Raw genomic sequence first — 25,976 nt, 5'->3', positions numbered from 1 at the left:
TCACAGGTCATCCGTTTCTGGAACAGTGTTGGAATCCGAAGGCTGGATGAACACTATGGGAATATTCTCTGACGTCCATCCCTTAGGAGTCCTGTTGAAGGACCTCCTGGTAGAAAGAGGATTAGCGAGGATCATGAACCTGGGATCATTTAGCAGCAGTAGATTAAAATCTGGTACCTTGAATTTAACCAGCTTTGATGCTCTCTCAAAACCACCAAATGGAGTGGCAACTCTGTAAAGATGGTGGGGGGGAAATAAAAGTGAAATGTGATTTTAATAATACCCATTTTTCTTTTGCCCCAAAAGCTGAAAAAGAATAATCTGTTTTTTGTTTTGATTTGGTTTGATTTGTTATGACATTTTTTCAGTACAGTAATATGATTCCTAGCTTTCTGAGATCTCTTGGAAAACTTTTGGAAAAGCCATATGTTGATTATTTTTCTGGTAAATTCTCTTCAATGCCCCTCTTTTGTTCCTTTACAATTTTTCTTTACATACATGTTTATTCTCAGCCTTTCTCATAGTCATAGTTACCCAATATTTGGATGGAAAAATGATTGAACAATAAGAACTTAAAGTGAGTGCCTGATGATTGATGATTTAGTCACTGAAGGTATTTTGCGAATGATACGTCTGCTATATGCTCCAGCCTCTTCCCCTCCTATTTTGAGGGTCAGAACATATTGTCTTCTAGACATATTAAGGACCAGGTTCTACTGTCTTATGTGCACTACAGACCTCAAGAAGGTGAATTAAAGCAGTAAGGGCCTGATTCTGATCTCACACCGCTATAAATCAGAGGTAATGAAGTTGAAGTCAGTGGATTAACAATGTACGATCCTATCTACTCACAAGTGTTGTATTGATTTAACTAAATTGGTTTAGAAACGGGCTTAGTTAAATTGGTGAAAAACAATGTTGCAATTGAAACCTACTCTCTGAAGAAGACTTTGTGCCTCAAGAGCCCTGCCTGGGTTTCTTTTGGTAGAGGTTTGCAGAAACCCAGGCCGAATCTAGCCCATTATCTGCTGCCAGTATTTTTAATATTATTTAAAGGTAAATGTTCCTGAGGTGATTAGCTTGACAAATCGAAAGATAAGAAACACTTAGCAAGCATACACAGTTAAATGAATTTGCAAATATTTTAAAACAACAGTATTTCCACATACAATTTGTGATTCTTTTGTACTTGCAGACTTCTGGGCTGAGAATTTTCCCTTAGCTGTTCCAGAACCCCATGTATAAACAAACCTAACCAAACAGAAATAAATTGTACCAAATGTGGCCATACCTGTTAGTCAATCAAATAGTTTTCCTGGAATATATCTAGATTACGGCCAGTAAAGAAGCAATTAGGATTTGTTAACTGGACCTTGATTCTTGGTTGCCACAAAACCACATAAGTAGTGGCACACCCAAGTGAATTCCAGCTGAAAACTGAGAGCTTTTCTGGGTTTGATACAGAGTGATGGATCCATTGGTCTAGAGTTTCTGGGGCTACTGGTCCTCCAGTGCAGACCAAAACAAATAATTGAACACCAGCAGAAACCAAAAGAGAACAATTGAAGATTTTACTGGAATGTTAGCAGGTTATACATGGTAAAACAATACCCACTACCAGATAAGCAAACCACAAGATTCAACAAAAAAATCAAAGGGAAGTATCTACTATCAACTAGACTACTCTATGTGGTGCATAGAGATTGCTCACTGAAATTTTGCAGTTAGGTACATAGAATTATAGAATCATAGAACTGGAAGGGACCTCGAGAGGTCATCTAGTCCACACTCCTGCACTCAAGGCAGGACTAAATATTATCTAGACCATTCCTGGCACGTTTGTCTAACCTGCTCTTAAAAATCTCCAATGATGGAGATTCCACAACCTCCCTAGGCAATTTATTCCAGTGTTTAACCACCCTGACAGTTAGGAAGTTTTTCCTAATGTCCAACCTAAACCTCCCTTGCTGCAATTTAAGCCCATTGCTTCTTGTCCTATCCTCAGAGGTTAAGAAGAACAATTTTTCTTCTTCCTCCTTGTAACAACCTTTTACATACTTGAAAACTGTTATCATGTCCCCCCAGTCTTCTCTTTTCCAGACTAACAAACCCAATTTTTTCAATCTTGCCTCGTAGGTCATGTTTTCTAGACCTTTAATCATTTTTGTTGCTCTTCTCTGGACTTCTTCCAATTTGTCCACATCCTTCCTGAAATATGGCACCCAGAACTGGACACAATACTCCAGTTGAGGCCTAATCAGCACGGAGTAGAGTGGAAGAATTACTTCTTGTGTCTTGCTTACAACACTCCTGCTAATACATCCCAGAAGGATGTTCACTTTTTTTGCAACAGCTTTACACCGTTGACTCATATTTAGCTTGTGGTCCACTATGACCCCCAGATCCCTTTCCACAGTACTCCTTCCTAGGCAGTCATTTCCCATTTTATACATGTGCAACTGATTGTTTCTTCCTAAATGGAGTACTTTGCATTTGTCCTTATTGAATTTCATCCTATTTACTTCAGACCATTTCTCCAGTTTGTCCAGTTCATTTTGAATTTTAATCCTATCTTCCAAAGCACTTACAACCCCTCCCAGCTTGGTATCATCCGCAAACTTTATAAGTGTACTTTGTGTGCCATTATCTAAATCATTGATGAAGATATTGAACAGAACCGAACCCAGAACTGATCCCTGCGGGACCCCACTCGTTATGCCCTTCCAGCATGACCTTCCACCACTGATAACTGGTCTCTGGGAAGAGTTTTCCAACCAGTTTTGCACCCACCTTATAGTAGCTCCATCGAGGTTGCATTTCCCTAGTTTGTTTATGAGAGGGTCAAGTGAGACAGTATCAAAAGCTTTACTAAAGTCAAGATATACCACGTCTACCGCTTTCCCCCATCCACAAGGCTTGTTACCCTGTCAAAGAAAGCTATCAGGTTGGTTTGACATAAGTTGTTTCTGACAAATCCATGCTGACTGTCACTTATCACCTTATTATCTTCTAGATGTTTGCAAATTGATTGCTTAATTATTTGCTCCATTATCTTTCCGGCTACAGAAGTTAAGCTGACTGGTCTGTAATTCCCTGGGTTGTCCTTATTTCCCTTTTCATAGATTGGCACTATATTTGCCCTTTTCCAGTCTTCTGGAATCTCTCCTGTCTTCCATGACTTTTCAAAGATAATCTCTAATGGCTCAGATATCTCCTCAGTCAGCTCCTTGAGTATTCTAGGATGCATTTCATCAGGCCCTGGTGAATTGAACACATCTGATTTGTCCAAGTAATTTTTAACTTGTTCTTTCCCTATTTTAGCCTTTTCTGATTCTATCTCATTTTCACATCATCCCAAGAAGAGCCAACTCTGGTTCCAAAAATTGATCCTGGCAAGGTGGTAAATGCCTTGTGAAAGGTTCTGATCACCCAGACTCCATGGGAATGGAGGATGGGTTTTGTATCAGGCTCCAAAACTACATCTTTTGATACATAAAGGACCAGATTTTGTAGCAGCAGCCACTCTTCACACACAGTGACTATCTAAGCAAGCCTGGAAATTTTCTTCCAGGTTACACATGACAAATTCTATACTGTACCTTACTGATTAAAAATAATTACTTTATAATCAGCACAGAGTGAGTGCAGTGACCTACATGTTATTGGAAAATAACGATCATTTTAATTGCTGCTCTAATTAAGATATATATTCTCCTGGTAGTGTTCATGTAATCTTTAATGTTTATGGATTTGTAAGTTAACAAAAGGATAATCAATGTTAATTTTGTGTTTGTGCTTCGATATTATTATTATAATATTTTATATTATGAAATAATTGCTTCCGTTTATAATTCTGTCTCTACGTAGAGCACATAGGTATAGATAACACATTCAAATTTGTGTGTTTTATGAAAATTCACTAAATATCTTTTGAACTTACAAAAAATGAATAACTGCTATACTAAAGCTGGCCTCCCTGGATTATTCATTTACACATACCTGTGTGCTATGCAGAAATACATGATGATCTGCATGAAAGAGAGTGCAGTAATCAGCTAATAAATGTTAATTTGTCCTTCATGGCATCAGTACATTTTCCTGTGAGCAATAACTTGTATGACGACAAGGTGCTGTAATACCCTGCACTGTTTGGAAATTAAGCAAATAATCTGAGTTCTGATTCATTGTCTGTAATCCAAAACCAGTGCCTAAAAAATTCCGAATAGTCATTGCTCAATATAGGAGAAAAAATGCTGGTCTCAGGCAATGGCAGCAGGAAGTCTAGGGAGTGGTTTAATATTCACTTTGCATATTCCTAAAATGCTGATGCATGATTTAAAAATATCATGGCACATACATGTATTTTTTAGCCCCCGCTCTATATGTGCACATTATTTTTTTCCTCATTTTTAAAATCATTATTAAATTGTCCCTGTAAAGGAGAGAATTTTTATCTGAAATTTTTGAAGGATAACAGATTGAGAGAGAAAGTTGTTAACTATGCTGGTTTAGCTGCTATAGTCATATAATAAAATAGTAAAAAAAAAAATTCTTCATTTGCCCAGAGTTCTTTAAAAATGTGAATAACATTTCCTAAACATTCTGCTTAGAGCTGTGCAGTGGAGACTTGCCCTTGACACACCCACACACTCTGGAGAAAATAGGACTCAGGTGATGTCCCCTCACCCACCAGGATGCCCTGGGGAAAAACTGCAGAGAGGCTTGGAACCATGCAGAGACACCATTGGGTAGGACCATCTGACGAAGCAGCCAAAGCAGGAACATTTGGACATTCTAAAGACTTTTCTACAATTTCCACTGGACTTTTTATTGCATGTGCCAATTGGCTGTTTGTTCCAACCCTCTCCTTCCCCTCCCTCACAGTCTCTTCACCTCAGCTTCATTCCCTCTTAACTTCTTCTTCCAGTCCCTGTGCCCCTCCCCCTCACCTCATTCCCTTCAGTGTCCCCCCTCCTTTTACTTTACTTTTAGTTTAACCGTTTCCCTCCTAACTAAACCCAGTCATAAAAAATAAATAAATCATGGCACTAACAGTATGTTCGCTGCTGTCTGCTTGTGTGTTATACACTTTCCCCTGTCCTATGTCTTTCTTGTCTATTTAGACAAGCTCTTTAGGAGACGGACTGCCTGCTAGACTGTGCTAAGACAGTGCCTGCCTCCTGCAAGTTGAGGGCACTCGACACTTGGCAGGAGACACTTAGCATTTTGCAGGATCAGATCCAGCGTTTGTAAATCAATAAAGCAAAGCACTAGCCAGATGGACTGGATTCCTTAGTGTTTTGGAAGCAATAGATTGGGAAGGGAGAGGCCTGAGCAAGGACTGATCTAGTTGGAGAGGAAGAACCAGTCAAACCTGCTTGTTGTCAGATGCAGGCATGCTGCAGTGCTTTATTTGTCACCTATAATTCTATTTTTGACATTTTTCCCCACTGGAAAGAGAGTGGAAAGAAGGGGTTAAGTTAATTTCCTATTATAAACTAATTACCAAAAATAATTCACACTGGCTTTTCCATACCGATTCTTGGATAGATTCTTCCAGGCTGACATTCTTACCTTTGTGCCAGTTAATTCTCCTTGTGTCCCCTGGGAGACTCATCTCTAAAGGAAAGCAATTGGTTTTGCCATTTCCTATAGAGTTTCCATTAGAGTAGGGCACCTCTAATTTTCACCAGGAGCTCCACAGATTCCTTACCAGCACAGTCTGCGCAAGGTATTCTCTGAGCCTGTGTATTCTGGTCACCCTGACTATGCGCTCTACTCCATACCACATATATTTTAGACTGCATTGGTTATCTATAAGCCCTTAGCAGGGATGCGACTTCAGTTGCTTTTTGCTGCCACAGCCTCCTCCTTGGTGGACTTACAAGTGCTGCCAGGCTCCTGTTGTGTAAACCCAACCCCAAGTCAGACCATTAGCTGTATTAATTCCTGAGATCTGATCCTGCTCCCATTAGAGTCAATTGTTAAACTCCCATTGACATGTGGTCAAGATTCAGCCCTGTATTGCTGGAAAGGGTAAATGATACATTTCTGCACAAAAAAAGTTCTGAAGCCTTTTCTAGCTTCCATACGACTCTAAAATAGTCCTGATTTAAAGTCATCCTTGTCTGAGTCTTATTCAACAAACCTAACTCATTTCTTAGTCAGGAAAAACTCCTAGTGAAGTCCCATTGATTTCATTAGTAGTGGTGCTTGAGCAAGCAGATCTGAAAGGATCCTAAATTTGGTCTCTAAAATCAAAGAATGTCATTTTAACAAATATAGCGGAATGTACTAAGAACAATCTGAACACTATGTTTGGAGTTCCATGCCAAGCATGCCATCAATCCCACTTCTTCTCTCCTTCTGCTGATTAATGGTGAATGTACCTGTGCGTTGCACTGTACTTGGAATTACCAAATCCTGAAAGTGATTCTTCCTGGAGTGACAGAGTGGGACTGGAAACCCTGACTGATACTAGCTAACACAGTGACGTCATTATGACATCACAACTCATCTGTTCAATATTTTATCAATTGCATGTTTCCAGGATTGTAATTAAAGAAACCAATTAGCTAGACACTTTCTGCATTAATCGTGACTAGAGGTCATACATATAAAGGTATTGTACACATCAAACAGCCAATTTAGGCCTGGCATAGTTTGGTGCTTTTTTCCAGATGGGGCAGGGTATGTTTTTATTTAAAATATGAAGGATTACATCATTCTGCCTTGTATTTTGAATTTACCAGTTCCATTTTTAAAACTTTTTGGACCAAAATAAGACCAAAACCTGAATTTCAGTAGCAGGTTTCAATTTGTTATAACAGTTAGTAGGGATGATATTGACCCTTCCTCCCATGTACAAATGCACAAAAGAGGAATATGTACCCCCAGAAGATGCAGTTACACCACGTCATCCTCATGGAAAAACAAGACTGGTAGCGATGAGAAATGGGCAGTGGACAAAACCTAATCTCCCTGAGGAGGCTGAAAATCTGAATATCAGCCAGACCTCAGATCCTATGTTTATAGCAATTCTGCTTCAGTGCAGCCCCTGGTTCTTTCCTTTACCAGCAATGGCAGCATGTGTCTGACTCAATTGCTATCTATAAGTGTCTATCAGGTTTTCTGTAGTGCTAGTAACCATAGTAGCTAAACTGTGCTGCTATTGTTCCCATGGTGGCAGTTGTGGTCACATGAGCTCTCCAGTCAGTATCTGTCATGTCATTTTCTCAGGGGAACATGGCACATTGTTTCCCAGCTCTTCCTCCAGGTCAATAGCTACAACTCCTTGTTCATCTGGTGAGGCACATAATTGTTGTGAAGCAGATTTAGGGGCGACTATGCAGTGCCATGATGTGATAGCTGTATTTCCCCCCTCACCCCCATAATTTAGGTCCACCTGCGTACCTCCATGCTCCTGAATGTAGATGTTGGTCTTGACAATTTCCTACAGATTTACATTCCCACTATTTCCCATTTTCTATGGAAGTAGATTGCCACACAGCTGGGTTTGTTTGTTTGTTTGTTTTTATTTTTTTGGCCAGTTTTTTGGTTTGGCTTAGTCAGCGGGAGCTAAACAGGAGCCATTTAAAAAAAAAGTTTGTGACTTTAATAAAAGAAGATATTGTGCACAATATGAATAAAAGTGGGAGGCACAGTCTAGATGTTTTTTAAAGCTCCCAAAAATAGTTCCAAGTTCCAACCAATGTCAACATAACAAGAGGTTCCAATGAAAACCACAGTACGCCAGCTACCGTGTAAATAACTTCTCATTCAGCTCCCTGTTGGCTCCACACTCAGTACCTTGTTTTTGGTGCCTAGTTTTTATTTTTGTGACCCAATTTGCAGATTTAAAACTGAAATCTCTTAGTTTAAGATGTTACCAGAGATTGCAATGGCCTGTTAAACATAATGGAGGGTCTGTTGCTTCAGGTGATTGACCAGCTCCTGTGAGGGCTGAATGCTCTCAGCTTCTCCAGACTTTTAAGGGCAGCAGGTGAGTGTTGAGGGCACTCAGCTCTTTGCTGGATCAGACCCTAAAACACAAATCTGTTGATTGTGGATTGTAACATAAAGAAACAAAAATTGATGGTTCCTATTACAGTGCTTATGAACCAAACTCTAACCAGAACTCTCCTTTGCATAGTGCTCACTTAGGGACTGATCCAGTGCCCATTGAAGTCATTGGAAAGATCTAATAAGCTTTGGATCATGCCCTTGCTGTGTCCTATTTATTCCATCAAGTCAGACGCACTGGAACAATTTGTATAGTAGGGGTGTTGAAAGCCATTGAACCAAACTGTAAACCCTGTATATGACGGAAATCACTTCAAGCCAGGGGGTGCGGTAACACCCCCAGCATCCCTAGTTCTAGCACCTATGCATCAAATTCCTCATTTCATTGGATATTGTGTTCTTCTCTTACTTTTCCTTCTTTATTTAATTATTTCTTAGTCTTTTACTATGACCTTCCTCTTGTGTTGTTTATGCTAGAGCTTATTTTAGAATCCATTATTTAGATTTAGACTAATTGTGGCTTTCCCCTTTAAAGTCTTTGTGTGTGCGTGTGCGCATGTGTGTGTGCATGTATGAACCAGTTTTTTTCCATATAGTTTGGTAAAAAAAAATTCCACTTCACATATGTATTTCTACCGTCCTGTAAAATTCATCTTCCTTCCTAAATTACCTGTTAAAGCTCCTGTAGTCAGGCAGCTCTGGCTTTGCTTCAGGCTTAAACAGTCTAGGGTATAAAGCCTCCAACAGCTCTGGGTCATTGCTGATGGCTTCTATCCAGGGGGACTGATAATATTTTGGCACAGAAGTAGTGTTGAACCTCTCAGGAGGAATTTCCTTTAGTGGTCCAGAATATCCTTCATGGAAATAAATCAAGGATAAATAATTATAATCATGCATTGCATTTTATAGCACTTTTCACCCAGGTATCTAAAGGGGCAATTACACATATTAATTAATGCTCACTACAGTCCTATGTAGTAGATAAGAATTATTATATACCCATTTTATAGAAGGGTAAGCTGAATAAAAGAGAGACTTTTTTTCAAAGAGAGACTATGTCCAAGACTACATAGAAGTAGGAAGCAAACATAGGGGATTTGTACCACTTTAGTTAAACCAGTGCAAAAGGCTTTGTAGATGCTCTTATTTAGGTTTAAGGGTGGTTTATTTTGGTTTATCTTAAACCTGTTTCATGTTGATTTAAGCTGGATTAAACCAAAGTACCAGTGTCCACATAGCCTCTTGCACTGGCTTACCTAAATGAGTTTAAAATCAAACCTTTAGTTAAAATAATTCAATTCTGCCTGTAGACTAGTCTTTGGGTAGGCTTTTTAAAAGCACTAAAAAGAGTTAGGAGCACAAGTCCAATTGCCTTTCAGCCGGCTCCAGCTTTTTTGCCGCCCCAAGCTGCGAAGAAAAAAAAAGCCCTATTGAGCGGAGCAATTGAGCTGCCGCCGAAGAGGAAGCGAGGCACTGAAGGACCCGCCGCCGAATTGCCACTGCAGACCCGGATGTGCCGCCCCAACAACGGACGGACTGCTGCCCCTTTCTATTGGCCGCCCCAGGCACCTGCTTCTTTCGCTGGTGCCTGGAACCGGCCCTGCCTATGCTCCTAATCCCTTAGGCACTTTAGAAAAAACATCCTGTATCCGTGGTTCTCCATTGTCTTGCACTATGCAAGCAAGTGAAGAATCAGACCCATTCTCAACCTCACCAATGAGGGATAGATTCCTTCATCCTTACTCCTATTGATCAGTACCTTACTACACAAGTAGTTCCATTGACTTTAGTGGGATTACTTCCATAATTAGGTGCTACACAACAGGCGTAAGGGTGGCAGAATCTAGCCCTTAGTATATACCGTAGTTGAGAGTATTAAAAACAGCAAGGGGTTGTCCTAAGATCTGAGCCAAAATTATTTGTTGGAAGAAGAGGGAAAATTATTCCTAACTTTTTACCTCGATAGGTTTCTAATTCTCTAAATTAACTCTATTGCTCCATTTCAGCATAAAAAACACTGTTTTGTTTCCAAATCAGAAAAAAATCAGAGTTCAGACAAATATTTTCTGCAGACAATGAGCTCAAAGATCACACCTCAACTTTGGAAATAGAGATTGCACCCATTCACATTGTATTGGGCTTATGGATACACAGTGTACTAAAGCTCTTAATAGTTTTAGCAATCACTGATAGAGTGGCATTGATCCAGTTGATACTGGCTGGAAAAAGTCTACACAAAACATGCATGCACTGAACAATGCTGAACAAAGAATGACTTTGTAAAAACCTCTGCCTGCTTATGGATAATTCAGAACCAGGAAAAAGAGCTATATTCACTGAACAAATTATTTGTCACAAATAATTTGGCCAGCTCTAGTCTTTAGGCTTCCATGTAGCTCAGGGCTTTAAATAAAGAAAACAGGATCCTTGCAAGCAAGGTCTTTAAAATAGAAAAATATCTCTGCATCCAGAGAGACAAATTCTCCTCTCAGCTATTCCCACATAAAGGGCTCAATCAGAACCTGCAGTGACTTCAGATCACATTTAGAAGCTGTAATAAAATTAGTGATGCTGAAGCTCAGATGGCTGAAAATTTTGGTGCAGACAGACAATTAAGATTGATAGGATCAGATCAATGGGGTTATGCAGATTTAGGGTCTGATGATCTGGCCCCAGATGTTTATTCAAACTTATCAAATATACTTTGGCCTAAACGTACTTTGGCCTAAATGTCTCCTGGGATTTCTAGTGTTTCATGGCATTAATTAGCTCACGGATATCATGAGAATAGCCTCTCTCAATGTATCTATGTATTTCCACTTGTGTGTGAAACTAGACAATAGAGGTATGTGAAGATTTTTATAAACCACACTGAAGCAAGTTAACTACTCTGATTTGCATTTCAAATGAAGATTCATATACATTCTTTACAGTACTTCTAACCTCATTTGAATCAATTTGCTGATCCCTAATAAATATCCCATTAATGATCATGTAAAAAAATGCTCTGCTGTTTTCTGTGCTGTGAAATAGCTGAGTACTCAGTACGTGCACAAATTACAATAGTTTGTACTTTACCTGGTGCAATGTTTTCAGGATTTGGTGGGCTCCGTGGGTCAGGTGTATTAGGAGGTGTCATTGGTGCGTGCTGATGGCCAACTTCGGCACTGCTAGTTTCCATTTTAACACTCTGCATAGGTTCACTACGCTGCATTAGAATAGAAACAAATACCATTGATAGCACATGCATATCAAGAGATGTTATGTACTATAAAAGTAAGAGCAAAAAATGTATTAATGTTAACAATGATAAGCCTATATAATTTAGGTGTGTCTGTGTTTCAAGAGGCTGATAGAGAATACTAGACCTTGAAGGGTAAGTGTGTATGGGGAGTGGGGGAGGAAGATTTTCTTTGGTTTAGATTGCAATAAAAATGTCAATGCCTTAGGACCCCCACCCCCCAATTGTCTTTCATGACACCTCCCCTTCCCCACAGTTCATGACCCCACTGGATGAGAAATACTGCCCTAGACTGATCCTAGATCCTTCCTATTCTAGGATTCAAGCAATCTGGTGGGTTAATGTAAAAGCCATTGATTCTCTGTAAATGCTTTTTGTATACCAATTGAAAATGCATCAGCCACACAAAAAGTCTATACACCTTTGTGGGATTGTTTTTCTTGTTTTACAGTAGTCACAACAATCTTAGTGCAGGCGACTTCTTGGAGATTTTTGATAGGCTGGAGTTATCCCCACCTCCCATCAGGTCATTGGTTCTAAGGAAACATCCAAAGCCTTAATCATTGTTTCTTTAAATACAGAATCAGAGGCTTGTAAAAAAAACAGTCAGTAACTTATTTTAGCAATGAGAGACAGTCTAAAAGGGACTTAAATATAGAGTGTGTTGGAGTAGGATTTCCTTAAGATAGAAAAAACAAACAAATACTTTTTTTAACTTGAAACAAAGGAAATATTTTTGATCAGGTCAGTACATTTTAGAATGCTCCTAAAGTATATTGGAAAGATCATTTTAATCATAGCAGGCAAAATCATCCACTCCAGTGTAAGGCACAGAGTAGATCAAAGCCACACAAGTGCTGACCAAACAGGCACTTAAGGGAGGTCAGTAGAAACTAAAAAGGCATCATTCTCTCCCTTCCCTAGGGTCTGTGTGAATATGAATGGCTCAGCTTACATTGTGGAGAATACCAAAGAGGGAATCGAACAAGGAACGGACTGCAGAAATCCCATGTGAGTTATAGTGCTAGTATCAGACTTAACTTTGGCTTCATGGCTTCTATTATCTATTGCATAAGGAGTTAACATGCAGCTGCGGAGGGGTGGGGGAGTGTCATCAGCATATTTCCTCAGGAACTGGCCAGTTCAATCGGTTTTATGGCTGCTTTGCATTACCAGGGCAGTGCAAATCAGCCAGAGTGTATTGGTGAATCTGGCCCACAGGCTTTCAAAATCTCAGGCCCACATCCTCAGGTAGTGTAAATCATTCATATCAATGGAGCCATGCTAACTTACTCCAGCCCTCAGATTTTTCAGCTTAAATAAATATTAAACCATAAGGTCAAAATGTTCAAACTTGGGTGCCTAAAGGTGGACACTTTAGGGTGGGATTTCTAAAAGTGCTCAGCTAACCGTTCAGATAACTTTGCTCCTATTGACGTTAGTGGGAGCAGCTAGGCCAATGCTGAGTGCCCTTGAAAATCCCACCCTATATCTACATTTAGGACCTAAATAAATGGCCTGATTTTCAGGGGTGCTGAGCACTCAGTATCTTTGAAAATCAGCACTTCTCACCATCAAAACTTGGCCCTAGTCCTCATTTTAATTTCAACTGAGTGAATGAAAATCTGGAAGCTCCAGTCACCAGCTCTTTTCCTTCTTCTCATCACAAAAAATGAATATAAAATCTATCTTTTTATCTATGACAGGATATTGGGACAGATTCTCATCTATGAGCAAAGTCCATTTATTGAGCTGAAAAGGCAGGGGCTTCTGAACAATAACAGATCACAGAGCTAAGATTTCTTCCTTGAATAGGTAACAAGGCAAGATATTGGAGAGTTCAGGTGTGATATTGAGGAATTCAACCCCTGTTTATGAATGTAATCTTATACTATCTGATTGCCATGGACTCCCTCAGCATTCTGATTAGTATGGGCAGCGGGGAATAGGGAAGGCTCTTCTACTGGTCTGCTACCCAAAGCTACTCCTCATGAACTGGATCAAAAGCTTCCAGGAATCCAGCAGATGATACTGTTATTTTATTGCATTTTTTTTCTGATAAATTATTAGTACTAATAATTCTGTTACTCTGAGACCAGTTCATAGTAACTTAGCCAACCTGGCTTCAGTATAGTACCCAACCCTCCCTACATGTTTACAATTGTAAAAGAGTTGCTAAAATAGCTTTTTCAGAGCAAAATACCCAGTGCTGTGGTGCAATATATAGTTTTCCTTAACACCTGGTGCTTTGCCAGTCCTGAGTAATGTGCTGCTCATCCCATACTCATGTCAATAAAAATGTTATACTACCTCACATCAATACCTTATATATATATATATGATTTTCTTGCCCCAAATGAAGAATCTGATCCAACTCCAATTGAAGTCAATGGAAGTTTTGATTCACTAGCAGTTGGACTGGACCCAAAAGCATTAGCACCACCATTTGAAACATCTTTGAAGGTTTTAAAAACTGTTGGGGGATGGGAATTGCTATCTAGCAATAATTGTTTTCTAGGTTAATTAATAATAATGATACTTATATATACCGATACAGCTCTCTTCATCTTTGAAGCAGTTTAAAGATGCTGGGACAAATTGTGCTCCTCAGTCACATGCTTTCATAACTGAAATCAGTGGGGAAGTATGCATGGAATTGAAATGCAGACTTTAGTGCATTAAGGGCCTGAACCAGCATTGAAGTCAGTGGGGTTACTCACTCACTTACAGTTAAGCCTGTGTTTAATTGTTTTGCTAGACTGGGACTGAAATGCTCAGAACCTTGCAGGAGAGAGCCCTAACTAATTAAACTTCACAACACACCTGAGAACTAGATGAATCTGTAAATGTAATTATCGCTATTTCTATAAATGTAGAAAACGAGGCGGAGAGGTTAGGTGTATTACCCCAGGCCTCAGAAGGAATGAGTGTCAAAACTAGTATTAGAATATAGAAGCATCTGATTCCCAGTCAGCAATTCCTGCTATCCCGCAAATGTGCCTCAACCCTATTCCTTAAGGGCCAGCTCAAGGGGCAGTTTTGTCCCCATGGCCCATTTAATTCCTTACTCCTTTCCTAAGAGTGCCAGCAAGGAAGACTATTAGTGCCAATTGCACAGGTGATGTTACTGACTAGGAACTGGAATAAGATCACCAACCTATTTTAATAGTAATAATAGCAATAATAATATTAATACTTGCTGTTTATATAGAACTTTGCATCTTCAAAGCCCTCAGCTGTTATTAACAAAGTAATCCTTACATCATCCTAAATCACCAATCAGCTGCCATATGGTAATGACTTTTGGTCACTACTGACCTGAGTCATATTTGGATGTGAATACTTTCAACCTGAGGCCCTGGAACCTTGTTGTCCCATTCTGTGGGACCTAAAAGCAGCACCCAGATCTGAGCCTTTTTTGATTTGTCTAGAAGACCTCAAAATGATACAGCTCACTTTATGTTTCACACTGGCCTTGTTCCAGGTTATGGTTCAATTCACATCTTTTCCTAAAGCTATGGATAATTCTTGCAATCAGTACCATGCAAATCATAGTTAACCCCGCACCGGTCTGTATTTAGAAACTTGTAATACAAAATACTCACATTCCTTTGCTTATTTGCTAAATAATGATAGTTTTCATAGGTGTACTTGTCAGATCTCCTTTGACGCATCTTAAATAGCCTTGCACCTCTGTTGCTGAGTATTGATAGTTCCTCCACCATGATGTCTCTGGGGATGCTGATTTTCTTTCCAAGGTCTAGGCCATCTGACTCTGTAACACGACAGACAAGCATACGGCTTATGGAATATTCTTCTCTGCTTTCCTTAAATGCTGCTTTTTGCTAAATAATGCTTATTATTATATTCCCTATATCTGTAGTCCAACAAGAAATGCACCCCAGTTCCCCAGTAACATCCTCATGCTTCATGCTGTATTAGTGAAATCACTAATTTTTTCGGGGAGTTATGAAGTATACCGTAGCCTGGAATGAGCTTCTAAACCACTGCACTGAGAGCCTGATTTACAAAGGTGCTGAGCACCCACAGCTCCTGTTGATTTCAGTTAGAATTGTAGGTGCTCAGCTCTTCTGAAAATCAGGCCCTTGGTATCTTACAATATAATTTCTTAGTGATCAGTAAAATCCTACTTTCACTGAAGTCAGTGCCAAAACTCCCTTTGACCTCAGTCCTGGACCCTTCATGAATCAATATATATCCTGGACTGGAAAGAGAAAGAACTCCTCAGCCTATTTTACACATATCTTCCTATTTCTGATTGCTTGCAATAGTTTTTGTCTCAATGATTCACTCACATTCAGATTTTTTAGAAATTTAAGGCTAGCTACCTACTGTAACAGAGGTTTGTATTAGCTGGGAGCCACTACTTAATAGTTTTATTTAGAGAATTTCAGAATAAAAGTCCAGTTTATGAAAATGAAAGACGTAACAATGAATTAAAATTGTTACAACTTTTACAAGATTCCTGCAGAATGATTATCTATTTTTTCCATGCTGCAATTGTTTAACAATTCTCATTAATAGGAAATTTACAAGCATCTCTTTTCAAAAGAGTAACAAATGCTGGAAATCTAATTACTGCTGTCAGTGTTACTTAGGTCCCTGCTTGGGAAAAAGATCATTTCCTTGGCTTTACATTGTAACCCTAGGGCACTTTGATAATGAATATGCATGCATGGGTGGTGGTGGAGGGGGAAGAGTAAGACTGTATGGCATAAACTTCATTGTCAGTCTTATGGAGAAGTTCTGGAAGTTGGGATACTAATGGCACTGAGTATGCTGACACTGATTTGAAGAACTCTGTCATCTGGTGTCCTCAGTTTTAAAGCCCTTGCTTACTCTTTACACCATGATAATGTCAATGCTTAGCAAACTATTTTGTTATTAATTTCTTTCTGCCAGAGTTTGGAAAGTAGCCTTTGTCACATGTGGCTGTAATTATATCATCCAGTAAAAATAATATTGTTAAGCATCTTCTTCTACTTTGTCATTTACAATTACCCATGCTCATCATTTTAATAATTGAAGTAGGGTATGTCTACGCTGGCAGAGTTACATTGCTGGCAGTTACATCGCTGCTCAGAGAATGCTGAAGGGAAACCGCTGTTGTGTGTTCATACTCTCTGCTGCCTGCGCAATAGCATGTTCACACTTGCGGCACTTGCATCGGTATTCGGAGCGGTGCACTCTGGGCTGCTATCCCAGAGAGCATCTCTTCCTCTTCTGCCGCTAAGAGTTGCGGGAAGGCGGAGGGGGTCGCGGGGCATCCTGGGTCCTGTCCCAATGCCCCGTGATGCATTGCTTTGCATCCCAGCAATCCCTGTGCTTCTGTCCGCATTTGGCACCATCTTTCAATGGTTTGTGTACTGCGCGCTCTGCCTCTTCGGTCTGCAGGAATGGATCCTGCACTGTTGACCAATATGCTGCTCGCTCTCACTAACACATCATGAGTGGCAGTGGAGTTATTCCTTAAAGTACAAAGGCAAGAGCAGTTTGACATTGATCTCACCACGCATAGTAGCTACGACATGAGATTGCTTGTGGCATTCACAGAGGTGCTGACCACAGTGGAACGCTGTTTCTGGGCTCAGGAAACAAGCACTGAGTGGTGGTCACATCATCATGCATGTCTGGGATGACAAGCAGTGGCTGCAGAACTTTCGGATGAGGAAAGCCACATTCATGGGACTGTGTGATGAGTTCGCCCCAGCCCTCCGGCGCAAGGACATGAGAATGAGAGCTGCCCGGTCATTGGAGAAGTGCATGGCGAGTACACTGTGGAAGCTGGCTACTCCAGACTGCTACCGATCGGTCGCTAACCAGTTTGGAGAAGGAAAGTCGACCGCTGGACTCGTGTTGATGGAAGTGTGCAGGGCCATTAATCGCATCCTGCTCCGAAAGACATCCTGTACACACCATAATATTTGTGAAGAGAAGGGTGAAAGCTTCACTCAGGGCTGGACTGCTGAGGCTCAGTGCCTGGAGGCTGAATTTGAACAACCAGAGACCAGGGCTATTAGCGGGGCGCAGTGCGGGGCCATAAGGATCAGGGATACCTTGAGGCATCTGAAAGCCACTAATATTTGTTGCTATGCTCGGGAGTGCAGTGCTTGTAATGCTAGGAGGTAATTGTGATTGGTGCAGACGACGCACTGTGAAGGTTTAAGAAAATTGCCTGTTGCTTTGCAGGGCTCTGTTTGCTTTCAATTAATGGAATAAAGATTGCTTTCAAACCAAAACAATTATTTTATTAAAAAACAACAACCGGAGGAGAGAGACAAACAAATAAACACATCAGCACTGTGGGGGATGGGGGAAGGGAAGGTCCCAGGAGGAGCTGTGGTCCCGGGATGGTTAAGGATTTGTGTATGTCCAGGTATCATATGCAACCTTGTCCTTTGGAGTACAGTGCAGCGGGTACTGTTCTTCAGCAGGGCTAAACTGCAGAGGGACAGGTGTTGAGTGCAGTGGGTACTTGGAGTCCCCAGGGCTGGACTGTGTGACGGGGCAGGAGTGGAATGCACCAGGTACAGACTGGAGCCAGGAGGTTGATAAGTATGTGTTGGCGGTGTTTGGGGAGGCGCATGTGAAAGAGTTTTGCAACAGCGGCTGCAGGGGAGGGAGGGTGCGGAGCTGCTTGGTTTGCAGTCCTAGTAGCATTTGGAGTGTGTCTGCTTGGCACTCCATAACGTTTAAGAGCCATTCCATGGCTTCATTCTGGCACACCGCAGTCTCGCTTTGGTCCCTCTTCTCGCTGTCCCGCCATTCCTTCAGTTCTTGTTTTTCAGCCGCGGGAGTGCATCATGACAGAAAGTCCTCTTTAGTTCTTCTTTCTAATTCTGCGCAGCCTTTCAACCAGTGATAACAAAGAGGGAGGCTGGGCTCCCAAGGTCAGGTCTGTGAAACCAAAATGCAACATTTGACAGAAGCAGTATTGTTTGCAACACACAGACCACTGATTCAGTGATTTAAAACACAGTCACTATTCACATACCTGTCAATAACTGGCTGACCCCAGGCAAGCACACATGAGCCACAGGACCCCCAAAATGGTGAGTAACTGCAGGGGCAGGGGAAATCAGTGTTCCAGGACCGTACTGTACACTGAGCACATGGCTCTTGGGGAGAGCCAGCACTGTAGGAGGGGCCTGATAATCATTCCTGTCCCCACATTTTCCATAGGATGTGATCATAATGGAAGATATCTCATTGCTGAGGATGAGCAGGGAATCAAGGGAGAGTCTTCTCCAAGACTGCGACTTCCGCCCTGGCCCTTATGTGGCTCGCCTGTGTGCAGCAATGGTCCCCCTCCTCCTCCCCATGATGGCAGAGTGGCATGGGAAAGTTACCGTTGATGGGGCAAGGAACAAAGCAGCTCTGCCAAAGAACCTGCAGCCGCGGATTGCCCAGTATCTCTATGAGAGTTTCCTGGAGATCTCTGAGGCAGATTCCCGTGAAGTGAGGGAGTCAATCAGCAGCCTGTTCCGCCGCTCAGACTAGGCATGTGGTGGTATGCGCATCATACAGACACAAGCCTGCTTTCTGCAACCCTCCTAACCCAAAAAACTCACTTCAGCAATTCCCCAAATCAAATCCACTTACCATGGGCCTCCTCTCCTGTTTGTGCTTTGCCAAGCTCCGACCACTGTGACTGGCTAGCCTCCTCTGGGGTAGAGAAGAGCTCCTGGCTGCATGCATCTCTGACCTCCAAGTCATCCTCTGCCTCTGGGTCTCTCTCCCCCTCTACATCCTCATCCAAGATTCCCTCCTCCTGGCTCGGTCCACTCTTGACTGGCATGCGAGCCACCAAAATATCCACAGTGGCCTTCGCAGTGGGGGTGGGGTCACCACCGAGTATCGCGTCCAGCTCTTTGTAGAACCGGCAGCTCGTGGGCGCAGCACTGGAGCGGCGGTTTGCTTCCCGTGCCTTGTGGTAGGCGTTCCGCAGCTCCTTCACTTTGACCTTGCACTGCAGTGTGTCCCACTCATGGCCCCTTTCTGTCATTCATTGTGAAATCTGTCCATAGGTATAATTCCTACAACTGGAGCGCAGCTGGGACTGGACAGCCTCCTCTCCCCAAATGCTGATGAAGTCTAGCAGGCATGGTCACCTGGAAAGATGTGCTGAGACCACTGCACGCATCACCGAGCAAACAGGAAGGGGACTTTCAAAATTCCCAAGGAATTTAAGGGGTGGGGCTCACGGTTGGTCACCTGAGGGCAGGGCCGGCTCCAGGCACCAGCGAAGGAAGCAGGTGCCTGGGGCAGCCAATAGAAAGGGGCGGCACTCCAGCCGTTATTGGGGCGGCACGTTCGGGTCTCCGGCGGCAATTCGGCGGCGGGTCCTTCAGTCCCTTGCTTCCTCTTTGGAGGCACCTCTATCGCTCTGCTTCAGTCTTTAGCGGCACTTCAGTGGCAGCTTCAGTCTTTGGCGGCAATTTGGCGGCGGGTCCTTCACTCCCTCCCTTCCTCTTCGGCGACACTTCCGCGGCAGCTCAATCGGGTTTTTCTTTCTTTCTTTTTTTTTTTCTTCGCCACTTGGGGCGGCAAAAATGCTGGAACCGGCCCTGCCTGAGGGTAAGGCAGTAGAGTTCAAACCGATGACCAGAGAGGCAAGAACAGGCATTGTGGGACACCTCCTAGAGGCCAATTGCAGCGCTTTAAATGACCAGGATGTCTACACTGGCACTGCAGCACTGTAGCCCCGGCGCAGAAAGCTCTACGCCTCTTGCCAGGGTGGTTTTTTTACAGCGCTGCCACTGCACAGTTTCTGCGCACTAAGTGGCTTGGCAGTGTGTACACCTTGGGAGTTACACCGCAGAAAGCTGCTTTACTGCACAGAAACTTCCCATTGTCGACAAGGCATTAGTCTCTGTGGGTGTTTATAAGCTTCAGGACAAGATATGAAGTAACATCATGCTATGCAAAACTGAGGCTCAAATATGAATCTTTGCTCTGCTTATTCAAGGTGACATTTTGGTATGTGTTTGATATAAGCCCTAATTCTTTAAATATTTTTATGCACTACAGAATTTTCAGGCTTCAGTTAGTGTGTAAATGTATGCAATATAGTAAAATGAACTGAAATCAAATTACATGTTGGAAACTATTTAATTTCTTCCAGGGTATCCACACAGAAGAGCAAAACTTAACTTTGCATTACAGATTACAATAAGGGAGCAGTTGGTAGCTACAGTAACATCTGGTATTAAATAAGAACTGAAAAAAAATAATAGAGATGTTAATATTTATTTTCAGAGTTTCTATAGTTTCTCATTTTTAATACATTGTGTAATATCTACTGGAAGCTTAGAGAACCTAAACAACATGAATTCTTGATATTCTGGCAAATATAAATCTCTTCTAAATGACACAGGCACATTAAATACTTATCCCAGGTTGCTGTGATTTTGAATTTCCCTTTAATTCACACAGAGAGAAGTTTGCAGGCACTGGACTTGCATCTGGGATGACTCAGTTCTGCTCCTACTGATGTCATCCAAATTTTTGCAGTTGACTTCAACTGGAGCAGGATCAAGCCAGCTATGGATAATGCCAGGAACAGGAGAATGCACTTCTGCATTAAAAATAACATGAGCAAGAACCCTGATAGCCTCCTGTTATTTAAGAGAGAACAATAAAACTAGGAGAGTTCAGCATGAAAGGTGATGTCTCAGCTTGCCCACTGCCTAAACAATGCCAGATAGTGGTGATTTATAGGCATCATGATATAGTATGCACTAGGTATGGGCTAAAGCCACAAAATTTTGATTCAGAATTTCATTTTGAACTCCCCCACATCCAAAAGTCAGAGGTGTTTGAATCTGGGGCATATCTCAGCAGGCATCCTGGCTGGTTGGAGTTGACAATTTCACCTCTTAATCCACCAAGATTTTCATGTAAAGCAAAGCTCCTTTCACACATGTTTTGCTCCACTGCCTAGAACTTGGCTCACATTGAAAGTTTGTGGGAATAGGGTGGAGAGAATTCAGTTCAGCCACACCTGAACCTCTGTCAATCATCTGCTCCATACTGAATGTTAAATATTTTGGGCCCCGCTGTTCTCTCAGACACATACTGTCCTCGATCTGTGTGCAGAGCTCTCATTTATGTTAATTCAGCTAGGATCCAAATACTTTGTAACCAATTGTGTGTTTTGTTGTGTATCTAGGCAGCTTCCCAGAAATGTAAATGTGAGATTTTACTCTAGTCTTCTGAAAATTAAAATCTAATCTGCTGCCTGTTTTAATGATGTGCATAGGGATTGCTATGGTGTCAGTGCAATGAGGGTGATGGGAAGCAAGAGAAGGTGGTGTTTAGAGGAAGATAAAAAAGATCATCTCCAAATGCAAAAGTTAAACATTCATAAATTGATACTTAAATCTACAGCTCCATGCTTTAATCCTGATCTTAACCTTTTAGCCTCAGTTCTTTCTCTGTTCCTGCCAAGTCCTCCCTGCCCCTTAAAATCGTAACAGCTTTCATTTTAAATATGATTTATATATTTCCTCCCTCATCCACCCCCTAATCTCTTTTAATCTTCCAGTTTAAAATCTTCTAAATATTTTCTTGTAGATTATACATTTTAATCATAAATATTAGATAATATATGTTTGTCACATAATCAGAAATAAGAATCTATAAACCTCCACAAAAGGCAGTTAAATATGTAGCTGTCAAAGCATGCAATAATGATGTTATATAGAACTGGAAACTAGATTTAAAGGTTAACAGTTATCAAGGGCTTCCTTCACAAAAAAATACATGTAGTTTTAAAAAAATGAATGAGCCAAGGATTTTCTCATAGTTTAAAAGTAAATTAGACTTCAGCCTATCTTAAAAAACATTTTGAACTTATTTTCTACTTTCATTTAAACCTATTACAGTGAAATCAGCATTTGTGAAAGGTGAAGCTTGCCAGGCCCAGAAAGTAAAGCCCTCTACAAAACAGGTTTGTCCCAAGCAGGAATAGTCCAAGTCTTCCTCCACCATTCTACCAATCCACCTCCACTCTTAACTGTGGAGGCCAGAAAAGGTGAGAGATTGTTACATTCACCCATTTAATACCTGGACTCTCTCTTGAGAAAACAAAAACATGCCTATTAGTTCCTACTTTTGTACTGTTTTTTTCTGATGTGGACCTTGCCCACTAGGGACGGGAATAACAACCCAAACTGATTTCACACAAACCACTAAAGAACTGATGGATAGTAACAACTTTCAGTCTCTGCCAACCAGGCCCAGATTTGAAGCAGTGATGTAGAGCTAACAGGCTTTGTATTCAATCAGCAATTATAAATTTCCTGGTTTGAATCTGTTTACAGAAAGTTTGAGTCTCTATACTTATCTTAAAGTGATATTGAAAAGTGATTGAATAAAAATGAGTCCTCTTTATGCAATAGACCTGCTTCAAGCCATAAGTATTTACTTTACTCAGTAAAATAAATTTTTACTGTTTTTTACTCCTGTTAACAATACAGAGCCAATGCAGCTTTGGGAGAATGAGTGGGATTCTTTTGTGTGGCTCAAGCAATATAATTGAATTGTTAGCTAAATTCCAATCGCAGAATCATTATTACTGGTAATGATGCAAAAACCAAAAAGAAAAAAGCTCAATTTTAAGATCTCAGGTTAAGTTTGCAGGCCAGCAATTAGGGAAAAAAGGATAGGCCAAATCAAAATCCCAGATCCAAACTTTTTTGTCTTTTTTAAAGGGTCAGAAGAAACCTGTGGATCTGAACTTGAGGATTTAAAATCCACATTCCTACCCAAATTTCTCCAGATGGCTAGAAAATGTCCAGGATTAGGAAGTTTTAATTGATTTAAAGTATGGATCAGTGAGTCTCAAGAGGTTAAACACATCTGATAGTTTGACTGCTTCTCCAAGGCTTGTCTGAACATCAGTGGTTTGGATATCAGGTTGGAAATCTCATGACAGAAGACTTCACAAGATTTCTAGTACGACCAGGTTTGGGCTGAGCCAAAGACACCAAGAGAGCAGCTTTTCATAGTGTTTTGGTCTTTCAGTTTACATTCCCAGCTGAAAACAAGAAATGCAGAAGTGAGTAAAATAAGTTAACTAAACTTCTTTGAACCTCAAAAAAAGCCTGGATTCAGTTCAATCATATGAATGCTGACTAGGTTCAGATGCAGCAGCATTTTGTGCCCACTCCCCCAAAATCTTCAGGGCCTTCTAGAGAGGATCTTTCTCCTAGCCCATTCTTCCTTTGCACCTTCAGTGAGAAGGATGGACTGTCAATCCAAGATCCCCCCACTGACAGACTCCAGTTTTTCTCCCACTCCTAAATCCTTGATCTTCCACTTTCACTTGCAATCAGGTAATCATCAATGTTTTGAGCTGCACTGCTGCCTGCTACTCTGCCTCGGCCCCATTCAGGCCTTCTCCTGTCATGGGTCCTACTTCCCAGATCCAACAACATTGTCTTAATCCAGATATGGAATCAATTCAGTTCCAGTTTCCGGTGAAGGCTGAGTTGTTTCTCATACCAGTTCCCTATGCCTAATCTAGAGTCAAATTTTTAAAAGAGAGGTCCAATTGTGTGTGTGAAAATGTGAGCAGTTGTAAACTGAGTGTTGCAGTTACCTTGACTACAGTTGCAAAGTGGGTATTTACACATGCCTTTGCATGCATAAAGTTATGATCTGTACTCATAATTGCAAGAACTGTACATGCAAATGTAGGCACACACATTTTTGAGCATGGATCTTAAGCCTCTACATTTAAAAATGTGACCCATTAACTAATTTTGAATTAAAACTGGATGTGGCCCACAGCAAATGCCTAAATGATCCATTGGATGATTTAACTGATCACTGCAGTCAGCTTTAACAAATGAGATACCTAATAATAAGATACTTCAGAGACAATTATATCATATTTGGAACATCTAAATAATCCTAAATTGGCTTCAGTACAGCTTGGTTTACATAGTCTTTAAATACAAAGACATAGGATCCAGAAATGGCATCTACAAAAATATTGCAAATGTCACTCAGATATTAAACTGTTTAATAAAACTGCATTTAAAAAATCTAACAGTATATTTACAACAAAATGTGAAAGGAATGGGCAGGCACTTACATGGGCAGATTCTTTTTTGTACATATACAAAGGGCTTGATCCTACTTTCCTTGGAATCAAATTTGTCAGTTAGTTATCTAAGTGGGTTATTTGTCAGTAAGTTGTCTAAGTTATCACAATACATGTGAGCAGGAGAATAAAGCCCAGAGTTTCATAAGTAGATTTAAAGTTAGGTCGTTAATTCATAGTTAGGCATCTAAACCAGGGGTCGGCAACGTTCGGCACGCGGCTCGCCAGGGTAAGCACCCTGGCGGGCTGGGCCAGTTTATTTACATGCTGATGCGGCAGGTTCAGCCGATCGCGGCCCCCACTGGCCGCGGTTCGCCGTCCCGGGCCAATGGGGGCAGCGAGAAGCGGCGCGGGCGAGCGATGTGCTGGCGAGCCGCGTGCCAAACGTTGCCGACCCCTGATCTAAACCAATGGCCTGATTTTCAAAATTGCTGAGTATTAAACAACTTCCACAGACTTCAAGGGGGACTGCTAGATGCTCAGCACTTTTGAAAATTAGGCCACTTATTTAAGCACCTAAATAAGGTTCTATGGGTGGCATTTTCAAAAGCATCTGAGTTAGGAGCACAGTCCCAGTGAAAGTCAATGGGACATGTGCTCCTAAATCACAAAGCACTTTTGAAAGTCTCACGTTAGGAGGATAATCTTAAGTACCCACTTATGAAAATCAAGCTAAGATTTTCATAGCCCCCATTTCCCTCAAAATGGCAACAGAAAAGTTGAATTGTTGCTTAAAAGATCAGCCAGTGACTATGTATTGGAGAGAAATGACAAGAGCTAATAAGGTTTCTTAATCCCAATAGCTAGCTTTGAGGGGAAGAAGGAGAATAATGATACAAATATTTTTTATAATGGATATTAAAAGAAATGGAAAACAGGAAAAAAGATATAGACAGATAATCATGTTTCGTATATGAATAGTCTTGTAAAATGGAATCCAGTCATGATATTAGCCCCAAATAATATTCTGAAAGGCTATCCAAGCAGAATGTACATCAGCTGTTAGATTACTTCATTCCTTCACAACAGTTGTTCATCTGAAAATAGCTTTCAAATGAAAAGAGACAACTACAAAAGGATTGGTTACTATAGGCAGCATGATACCTCCACTGGATTATTTATGGCAGAATACCCAGAGACAGAGCTGTAAGAGAGTTAAACTGTAAGATTAAAAAGAAATGTTAGGAAGGGGCTAAAGGAACATAGGACATACAGTAACCGGTTTTAGCTCTATACCATTGCCGTAGATTTCCTTCATAATGGCTGATGCTTGTTGTTTCCTCTCTTTGACCATGGCAGAATGTGATAACATTGTGATTGTCTGGTGGGGTTTTCCTCACTGAAAAAAAAAATCCACATTTTTACATTGTTAAGCCAGTGTGCAGAATCCAGTTGACTTTTATTTCTAGCATTGTCTTCAGAATAATTAGTGAGTATACTTATTTCTCATTTGGCTAAGCTGTCTTTTTAACAATGCCAAAGACACTGGCAATCATTCCTTGCAAACATCTGATCAGAGACATGTTCTCCGACTCAAGGATAAGAAGTCCTGAGTGACATACTGTCCTTTGGCTACACAAA

At 41.1% G+C, this 25,976-nt stretch overlaps 1 protein-coding gene across 1 annotated transcript; it reads right to left on the bottom strand.

The window, feature by feature from the left end:
- Positions 1 to 25,707, bottom strand: MYOZ2 (myozenin 2). The gene is made up of 5 exons (XM_065405771.1): positions 25,632 to 25,707; positions 14,869 to 15,038; positions 11,101 to 11,230; positions 8,693 to 8,876; positions 1 to 232 (listed from the first exon to the last, which is right to left on the bottom strand). The coding sequence occupies exons 1-5, from the start codon at positions 25,705 to 25,707 to the stop codon at positions 1 to 3; spliced, it is 792 nt and encodes a 263-aa protein (XP_065261843.1).
- Positions 25,708 to 25,976: the final 269 nt, after the last annotated feature.

This window comes from Emys orbicularis, chromosome 5 (assembly GCF_028017835.1).
Source record: "Emys orbicularis isolate rEmyOrb1 chromosome 5, rEmyOrb1.hap1, whole genome shotgun sequence".
NCBI classification, from domain to species: Eukaryota; Metazoa; Chordata; order Testudines; family Emydidae; genus Emys; species Emys orbicularis.
The sequence above is the reverse complement of the archived record's forward strand: the minus strand, read 5'-3'. Positions and strand labels throughout refer to the sequence as shown.